General features: G+C 36.7%; 1 protein-coding gene across 1 annotated transcript; it reads left to right on the forward strand.

Moving 5' to 3' along the window:
* Positions 8,576-9,968, forward strand: LOC104699523. Its single transcript, XM_010414838.1, has 3 exons — positions 8,576-9,396; positions 9,496-9,563; positions 9,650-9,968. Exons 1-3 carry the CDS (start codon positions 9,314-9,316, stop codon positions 9,895-9,897), a joined length of 399 nt encoding a protein of 132 aa, XP_010413140.1. The 5' UTR covers positions 8,576-9,313; the 3' UTR covers positions 9,898-9,968.

A 10,589-nucleotide genomic window follows, 5' to 3' on the forward strand; every position in this document is an offset into this window, starting at 1 on the left:
TGTGTAGTTCTAGTTCGCGTTTTCCGGACTAGTAGGACTAGGTGAGAACTCGATTTTGGGGATTGGGTATGGATTTGTGCAGAAAAGTACAGGGTAGAAAGTCTTAAGGAGGGGGATGTGTTATCAAAGTTTACAAGTCTAGTAAAGGATTTGGGTTGAGTAAAGTAAAAAGATTTACTGGTTCTGGGCATAGAATGAAAAGATTAGACAAAGAAAAGAAAGTAAAATGTGAAAGATGTCTAGAGTCCTTAGAAGAAAAGAAAAAGAACCTTGCTGATAATAAAGATTTCCCAATCCGCTAGAATGATAAGAAGTGAACTCCTCCTATGACTAAGTGTAAAAAGTTTGAGATAATGTTTCTGATGAAGGGTGGAGATAGGACCAACTTCTGGGTTAGAATGTTAGGACTGAGTTTCCTTGGGGACCTTGGGTAGACAGGGCACTGCTCTTGTATGTATCAGGTGGTTTCAACCTTTAGCCTTCTTTTGAGCTCAACTCCTTTTCGTGAGAGAACCTTATTCTGTATTGACAAAACCACTTTAGAAGGAGACCATCTTCGTCTTTGACCCTCCACCCTAGCCAAATGAGTTCAATGACAATGCATAGCTTGATTCATGGTTTTCTGGTAATAAATGTTAAAGGGGGTGATTGATAGGATTGCATGTGTAGATTAAACATATGAAATTCCTTCACCATGCATCATAGAACTAAAAACAAGGACCTTGATTCTAACTAGTCTATTCAGCATGTTTTAGGTTCTGAGACCCCATCTTCACACCTCTTCTTCATACTTTGTTCTTGATTGATTGCTTGAGGGCAAGCAAAGAATAAGTTTGGGGGAGTTGATATTTTTTTCTTTTCGAGAAGGTTTTTTTGACGCTAGCCACCAAAAAAACGTTCTCAGACCTTGTATTCCGACACCTTTGAGTTTATTCAGTATTTTCATTTGATTTCTTTTACAAGTTGTTCTTTACTTTTTAATCTATCTAAGAATGCTTGTTTCAATATTTTCTGAGTTTGTATTGTTGATGATGATTTTCGGATCTGAGTAGTGTAGTAGTTGGCGGATCTTAGGATGAGATAGATTAGGTGGCGGATCTTAGGATGTAGAGTGTTTAAGCTTTGATTTTTATGATTCTCTTCTAGAACAGTGTTAGAAATGCTAGTTTCTATCTGATCAATTGGGACTAGGTTCGAGACATTTCCACACCCAAAAGGTGTTTGATGGAATGTCTGACCAACTAGTGCCAGAGACTTACGTTCCTAGCCTAAGAGATTAGTTGTCTAGGATGTTTGTTGACATGAACGAACTTGTTTGTCATGCCTGCTCAACCATGTTTCTCTAGCGAGAGCTGGGTATGGAAATGGTTGAGTCTGAGTAGCTTTTACCAAGAGATTGGATTAGCTAAGTTGAGATGTTTGTTGTCTAGGGATAGATTGTTTGTGGCATGTTAAACACTTTGTAGACTAGGAGACTTCACCGACATCAATTACTCTCATCCTTAGGACCTCTTTCTTCCTGATATTTATTACATTTCTGAGACTATTTCGTGTCTTGCCTTTTAGTTCATGCTTAGACTCGTTTTCTGTTTTCATTCATTTTCGCTTCCTGTCATAAATTCTCGTTTCTAGTTCAGTGACTCAATTTTGTTTTGTATTGTCATCATTCTAGGACTGTTAGACAAACACTATTTTATATTGGCTTAACTTGTTATTCCTTAATTGCATCTTGAGTGATAGTATAGTTTCCCAACTGGATTGACACCTTAAGTACTACAACTGCATAAGGTTAATTGAACCTGCTAGGATAGACACACAAAAATCTTAGTATCAAGGATCTTTATTAGATCCACATAAATCCTGATCCCAAACTGGATTTGTTTTCACAATTGGAGGAACTGCAATCTCATGGCGCTCACAGAAACAGACTTTGGTCGCCACTTCCTCAAATCATGCATAAATAATTGCTCTTCATGAAGCATCGAGGGAATGTGTATGGCTCAGATCAATGACTAACCACATACAAAAATCGAGTGGAATAGTCACCAGTAAAGAGCCGACAACATTATTTGAAGACAATGCTGGTTGTGTCGCCCAAATCAAAGAAGGTTACATCAAGAGCGACATAATAAAGCATATACCTCCAAGATTTTTCTCATACACTCAAGAACTCGAGCAAAAAAGGAAATTGATATCCAACATATCCGATCAAGTGACAATGCAACAGATCTATTTACAAAGGCGCTTCCGCCTACAACATTCAGAAAGCATATTCACAGTATTGGAATGCGTCACCTACAAAATTTATGAAGAAAGATTATACATATCTATTCGAGGGGGAGATTATGTTACTATACTCTTTTTCCCTTGTCATGGTTTTTACCCCAATGGGTTTTCCGTGACAAGGTTTTTAATGAGGTAGTACGTAACTCGTCAATGGTGATGGATAATCAAGGGGGAGTATTATAAAATATGTGATTAATCCATCAAAAAACACATGTCATGACACTTGTTCATGTAATATTACACTAACTTACTACTTGTCTTTTGTAGTTCACCACTTGTCATTACCAAGCGTATAAGTGTGTGACTCATGTCTTTTAGAGTTCACTATAAATAAGGTTTTGTAAGAAGAGGGACATAATAGAAGTTGTCTTTGATCAAAGAAATTGGTCCCTAATCTCTCTCTCATGGCTTCTCTCTCTCTCTCTCTCTATCTCTCTCTCTCTTTATTATTTCTTGTTCTCTTTACAAAGTATTACAAACACATATAAGTCTTTTGTAGTTATAGTTCGTAACAGTGATTTATATATTGTCAAAAAAGAGGTAATTTATATTAGGTTCTTATTCAGTTTTGGTTAATGGAGCTACTTATGGTTTTATTAAACCGGGAAAGAAGCCTCCGTCAAGACGATTCAGTGTCGCCATTTTTATTCATCTTGTGTGCAGAAACGCTAGTCCACGTTATAAACAAAGCAGAATCGAAGGGAAGACTGACTGGAATGAAACTCACTCCATCTAGTCTTCCAACATTTGCTTTTTGCCGATGATAGCATGTTCCTTTGTCAAGCTACTCATAAAGAATGTTCTGAATTTCTGAAGTGCCTTCAAACTATATGGGAAAGCTTCAGGGCAAGAAATAAATTTTCAGAAGTCTTTGATCACTTTTGATAAGAGGTTGGTAATGGTAAGTATATAAAAATGTTGGTATTAGGTATATTTACTGGTATCGAGAAAGTGGGTGGTACTAGTAAATTTGAAGCTGCGAGAATGCTTCAGTGGATCGAAAAGATACCTACTCAATTTTATTACAGCTAGATTAAAATCAAGATTGGGTGGGTGGTATGAGAAAACTCTCTCTTTGGGAGGGAAGGAAGATTTATAGAATCCAGTAGCTATAGCTCTACATTTCTATGCTATGTCTTGTTTAGGTTGACGAAACATCAATGTCGCCGAAACATCAATGGCTATAGACCTTCCAAGGTGCAATATTCTTTTTGGCCGGGAGCTGTTGGAAAAAGGTGTTATGAAGTTTGTAGGAGATGGCTTGAGCACCAATGTTTGGTTAGACAAATGGATTTTTGATGAGGTTCCAAGGTGTCCTTTCAACAGAGAAATGCAGATAGATTTAAACCTGAAGGTATCGACACTGATAACATCAGAAGGGGAGTGGAACACCACACTCCTGCAGAGGCTTTTCCCACCGGATGATGTGATCAAGCTACAATCATTTTCCCCTGAGCTATCTCTTCGTGATTGTTATGTGTGGGCGTTTACAAAGGATGGTAAGTACTCTGTGAAGAGTGTGACTAGGCTCCTTACTAACGAAGCATCAACTGGGGTTAATCTTTCAGAAGGTGCCAAAGCTGTGAATGAGATCAAGACAAGGATATGGGATACACCTACTGAACCAAAGATTCGAATGTTCCTATGGCGAGCTCTTTATGGTGCCTTAGCAGTTGCAGAGTGTATGCGTAGCCATGGTGTTAAAGTGAATCCTATATGCCAAGAATGTCGAACTGACAAGGAGGCAATTGTACACATGCTTTTTGAATGTACTCTAGCGACTGGAGTATGGGATGCTACATTACTTCCCTTGCCGGCTCATGGATTTTCTACTTGTGTTGCAGAAAACGTGAATTATCTATTACAGATAATGACTAGAGGAGATATACGGGAAGACCTCAAGAATGCAATCCCTTGGATACTGTGGGAAATTTGGAAAGCATGGAACAGACTTGTTTTTTCAGGTAGAGCTCAGTATCCCCATGTGTTGCTAGCTGCGACACTGATGACTTCTAAGGAATGGCTACGCCAGCGAGCCATGGTTCTGCAGGAAACTAACTTAGTGGAGCAATGGGGTTTAGCGAGGTGGACACGATGGAGTAAGCCTGCCCCGGGAGTTCTGAAATGCAATATACGCTGTGCTTGGGTTAATGAAATGTATTAATGTGGTGGAGCTTGGATTATGCAGAATGATGCAGGGAATGTTCAGTTTCATGCTAGGGATGCTTTTCTTCCAAGGATGAATAGGATTTCAGAGTTGGGTTGTATCCTACGGTGCCTGTAGAGTCTTTGTACCATTCAGGTTTATTCATGTGAGGTGTGGTCAGATTTTCAAGCGGCTTTAGCTGCTTTGGAGTCTCCGTTGGATTGTCCAAAATACTGATCTCAGGTGTGTTGGATTTTATGAGACAAAGCTCACAAGTGAGAGTAAACAATCACTTGGGGATTGAATCCCCCTTTACCCACACAAAAAAGAACTCATTTCTAAGGTGAACAAGCCATCAACTTGTGATGGAATCCACTAGATAAACTAGAGATTAACTTCTAACTAAAGAAGAGTTTGGAGTGTATTTAACATCACTCTCTAACTAATCTACATTATGATTATTAGTTAAGCATATGTAGTGAGAAGAGAGTAACAAATTAGATGGAGGAAATACTTGTATTCAATATGTGTGTATTACAAAGTAGTGACAAAGCCTTTATATATAGGCAAGGAAGGAGATTTGAACTGTAAACATAAGACAAAGAGTGAAAGTGACATGAGGAAAGAGAGAGGAAGCTTCATGAGGGCCCAAGGAGTGTAGGGGACCACTCCCAACGTCCCTTTACTCACATGTGAACACTATCAATGTCTCTTTGCTCCTAGTTGCATTCCTTTGACTTATTTAACATCTTTTCCTCTAATTCTTTCATGGGCTTTGATGGGCTTTCAAGATTCTTCTATCTTCTTCTCCCTTAACTTTACTAAGAGTAGAATCATCTTGGGCCTTCATTGGACACCAATTCGTCCCTTTATGATACTTGAAGCCTAGATGGAGCCTTGATATCATTCTCCTCCTTTGTTACTTCTTCCATCAAATCTAATACTCCCCCTCAAGCTTAAGTGTAGAGATATTGGAGGTTAAGCTTGGAGATTCACGAGCCTATTTGAGTGTTAAACTTCCTTAAACATTCTCCTTAAAGTATCTTAAAGCTCAGCCTTTTCTTCTTGACATACGCCTTAGGTTCTTGTTCTCTTCTTCCTCTCTAATAAGGTGGAAAATATTGTTGGAGTAATACAGGTGATGGGGGAGGTATACTTCAAACTATCTTCGCCGAAAGCCAACTCATTGGCCAGGGATATTGCTCATAGCATCACTAGAGATGGAAGGCTCACTTCGTATCTAGCTTTAGGTGGTCCTTCGTGGCTACATGATCGGATAGAAGAGGAACGAGCTGAATGAGGATGAAGCTGGAATATGATTTAGTTTACTATGATGGTTATATTGGTCTCATTTAACTTTCAATTTACAATTTCTGTTTACTTAATCATCATTACAGCGTTAAAAAAAAATTATAATACCTCGGTTTGGTAAATCGGTAATATTGTATGATTAGACCATACAATAAAAGAGGTACCATTGGAATTCCTCGAACCCGGGAAATTGTTGGAACAGAATTTTTCAGAAATAAGTTTCAGAAAAATTGCAGGTTTTGGACAGTGACTTTCCGGCCAAATTCTCGCCAAATGGCGGATAGAAATTGTCGGGTCAATAGTGTAATGGAAATCTGGTAATGAGTACTACAAGATGGTATACTCATACATCTAAAACGGAGTTGATTTGAATGAGAAATAAGAGTGTGAAGTGATCTACTTGGGATGGTTTGGGAAATATGACTAGTTTTTCATTCATATATATATATAGTTTCACTCTCTTCTAGTTTCAAAAGTGTGTAGAAGGAAGAGGGAAGGTTCCCACATGCAAGCCGAACCGAACCAAACCGGGCACACAACATGTTTTTGTTAACATGTATCCAACCATATCTGACCATGTGGATTAATGACACATCTTTACATGTGGCCGAGGGTAATGTATGGCTGAGGGTAATGTATGGCTGAGGGTAATGTATGACATATCTTTTCGTATTTACCATGCGGCCGAGGGTAATGTATGGCTGCGCAGCCATGTCTCCCAAAACCCTACATCAGCTTCACGTTTCTCATCCACAACCTGTCTCACGTTATTGTAACTCATAAAACATCCAACCTGTCGCCCAAAAAGGGAACTGAAACTACTATTATTTTCAGCCATCAGGTCTAAACTAACAGTTACGATCGGACAGTCCCAATAACAAACCGAAATAAAACTTAGTTTCGATTGTTTACCGCATAAGTTGGATGAAGAACTTAAGTCTCGGGGCAGTTTGGGGAAGAGAAATTGACACCTAGGCCAATAACTTGACAAAAGTATAGCAATAGTTAGAAGTAGGTCTAAATGCAATAAGATTGTGAGAAAGTAGGTCTAAGTGCCAATATTATCATAAATAATCTATGAGACTACAACTCTCGATGGGAAGAGTTTGGTACGTTTGCAATAAAGGGAGGTGAGACTTGATGGAAGGTTGAATAAATCACGGTTGTGCTTACTCCATACTTTAAAGTCGCCTTCCATTGAGCTTTGTTGAACTGTTACGCCACGTTTTGCCAGTATGCTTCTGTGATTAGGATGCTTTAGTCTATGTACTTTTGATGAAGAATTCAGGTCTTTAGACTTGCAGCTGAAGGATCTATAGTTGTTCTTAGTTCTGCACGTACGTCTCCATGATGCATTTCTTACCCTAATTCGAATTAAAAAGAGGTAATTTAGACTACCTTAATTCGGCTACCATCAAAGAGGCATGCTTCTCAGTGATAGACGACTACCCGGACGGATCAAAACTCCCGGGGTACCAATATCGTTACTCGATCCCTGGTGAGAGACCCTTACAACATGCCGAGTCACTACCACTTTGATGGGTAAAATTGGTGACCTAATCTCAATTTAATAATTACTTAAAGGGTACACATAACTCAATACCCGGTTTACAGCGGTTTGCTAAAGATTTCTAGAACAAAAACATACAACCATTAAAAGAAAACAAGGCGATTTCCGACGGAAATCTCTACTGACCAAATTTTGTCGGCTATTTCTGACGAACTCTCGACTGATATACGACGAAAATTGAACCGTTGTAATCCGTTGGTAATCCGTTGAGAATTACCAACGGGATTTGGTCCGTCGGGAATTCTAGACCATATCCCGACAGAATCCTGACAGATTAAGTCCGTTAGACAATTTTGTCAGAACTTCGTCGGAAAACCATAGGGGAAATACCATATTGTATTGAATATAAATAAAAGATCAAACACTATATATGGTAATGCAAGTTTTATAATAAATTTAATTAGATCTACCAAAAAAAATTATATATAAAAAAATACGTATATAATTTAATTTTGACAATAATATATATATAAATAAATACATATATAAATGATGAGATCTAACAAAAAAATTAAAAAGAATTTGACAATAATTTAGAAAAAAATTATAAAGATTCTAGACAACAAAATTCAATTTTTTAAAAATATATATTTTTAATAATTTGAAATCTAACAAAACGTATCATAAATGTTTGTTTTCATTGATATTAGGTCTAACAAAACACTCCATAACAATTGAATTTGTCAAATAGAATTGAAATCTAAATATATAAAACCTGAAAAACTCATAATTCCGTTGGTAATCTGTCGGGAACTCCCGACGGATACCCGACAGCCAAAAGAGTTTTCTCGGGTTTAAGGATTTAAACGCATTTAACATGTGTTTTAAACTCCATCGGAAAACCATCAGGAAAATACCAACAGATTACCGACAGATTTTCGATGGGTTTAGGATATAGGGTATAGAAATATGAAACTTTATAACTTAATACATTCACAGACACTATTTCTTATGTCTTAAAACACTTACAATCAGTTTTGGTCTATTATATGACTATAAGTTAAATTTTTAAAATTTAACATGATTTCATCATAATTGTTTCTAAATACACTTAGAATGTTACTTAAGAGTTTGAATGTTGTGAATGACTAAATTTTCAAATTATTTTTTTATTGGTTTTTTTTTTAATGAAACAGATTTAGAAGCTATGAAGTATGGAGTGATATTTTTCAAATTATATATGTAGTTTTTTGAACTTTTTTCATAGATCCATCGGGAAACTGTTGGTATGAAAGAAAAATTAAAAATTATTCCGTCACGATTCCGTGGGATAAACACACAAATTTAACCGGAGAAATTTTTTTTCCCAAATTTTTTGGAATTTACGAGAAGTATTGTTTTAATATATTTTGTTTACTTACTCTAAACCACAAAAACGTTTCGGTGAATCTTCTCATTCTCAACCTAGATTCACTTCTTCTTCCTCACGAATATTTTTTCTTCACCCGATTCACTTCTTCTTTTTCCTGTTTCTCCCTCTTTCTCTCTCCTAATTCAAAGATTTTGTTTCTCAAATCCACCACAACCACTCAACTATGTAACGATTTGTAGTTTTTCTATCTCAAATATGTATGATTTGGGATTTGCAATGTTTGGATTGAAATATGTTAAGAGTAATGTTGTTAGTTATGTCAGATTAAGAAGTTGTTAGGTTGAAATAACTTTAATTTTGCGTTTTCCATGTTTAAGAATTGCGTAAAAGGAAACTTTTCCTAAATAAAAAATCGGATATGTTCAATTAATATATTTGTTACGATTGAGTTGATCTTTTATTGAGTGTTTAGATTTTTGTATAAGTTTACTATTAAGAGATTTGAGGCGATTTATATGGGTATGGTTGATCTTACACTTACTTTTTACACAGGGACTACGAAACATATCGACATCGCGGTAACCGATTTCCCCAAAACAGAGATGAACACAGTGGTTATGGGGCTAATGTTCATACCCCCTCCACACAAAACTCGGGATCGCCTACAACTGCCTGACCTTCTATCGTAATGACCATTGAGGATTTTGTTTCTCAACCTAGACGAGAACTTATCCCAAAACTCCATCCCAACTACATCGGAGATGCTACATGGTAAATCTCAAACTCTAAAACACTTATGATTTCTTTTTTTTTTTTTTCTTTTTTCAGATCAAAATTTTGTAGATTTGAGGCATCTGGAAACGACATTAGCAATTCTATAAACCGGATGATGTATGGACTCCTCAAAGAACCATATGAAACATACTCGTCAATGCCAAGTGATGACCGTAACCTTTGGTTGAAACAGTTTGCGGTAATACTACATGATTTCAGGATTTTTTGTTCTAATTTTTCTAAATTTCAGGAAAATCCACAAACCAAGGGTCGAATCTTTGGATTAGGAAATGTGGCAAAAAGACTTCGTACTTCTTCATCACAATATATGATCGTGATCCTGAACTTGTTCGCGCCCTCCAAGAAAAAGATGACCGTATCGAAGCTCTTGAGAAGATGATGGAAAAAGAGAATGAGATGAACAAGCTGAGAGATGAGGAGCTTGCATCGTTCATGGTAGAGATGCGATTAAAGTTCCCCGTGAATTCAAGTTCTTAGACCTATTTTAACAAAATTTAAGTTTTATTCAACATTTTCTTTTTGTTTTTGATTTGAGTATATTGCCTTTTCTTTTTGTTTATGATTTGTGTATATTGCATTTTGTAACTCCAATACAGAGAAATGATCCATTCATAAATTGGTGTCGAACAAGTAAAACGATTTTTTCTCCGACGGATTTCCGACAGTCAAAACGATCCATTTCTTTTTTCTCTGTTTTTCTTGTAGTGAACTGATCAATTCACGGTTTTTTTACGGTTCGTTCTAGTGAACTGATCAATTCACGGTTTTTTTACGGTTCGTTAAAGAATACGAGAACAAGCCTACCAAAAACAGTTACGCTCATATATGCCTAGAATTACCTTTTCCATATGAACAAAAGATATTCATAAAGAGCACAAAATGAAAAGCTCAACGATAATTAAAAATATTGATGAAAATTTGCAAATTGATATGTATACTATAAGCTTTTGGAGAGAAAATACTAAGATTTTCGTAAAAATGCTTAGAATAAGAGAACAAGATCCATTAACAAATATATGGTTAAACCAGGGAACGAACCCTCCTAACAAGACCAACCTTCTGTTGAGGAGGTGCATCACCCAAACCCGTTCTGACACTACCATTGTGTTGATGATTACCCTCCTTCTTCCATGAGAATATCTTTGAGTCCCTCTGTTTAGAAGGTTTCC

Source organism: Camelina sativa, chromosome 1 (assembly GCF_000633955.1).
Source record: "Camelina sativa cultivar DH55 chromosome 1, Cs, whole genome shotgun sequence".
NCBI classification, from domain to species: Eukaryota; Viridiplantae; Streptophyta; class Magnoliopsida; order Brassicales; family Brassicaceae; genus Camelina; species Camelina sativa.

Excerpts from the sequence above, each read along its gene's own strand:
- LOC104699523 (XM_010414838.1), top strand. The coding sequence starts at position 9,314 with ATGACCATTGAGGATTTTGTTTCTCAACCTAGACGAGAACTTATCCCA. Across the intron at positions 9,397-9,495 it reads TACATCGGAGATGCTACATG|CAATTCTATAAACCGGATGA; the intron begins GTAAATCTCAAA and ends AAACGACATTAG. Across the intron at positions 9,564-9,649 it reads AACATACTCGTCAATGCCAA|GAAAATCCACAAACCAAGGG; the intron begins GTGATGACCGTA and ends TCTAAATTTCAG.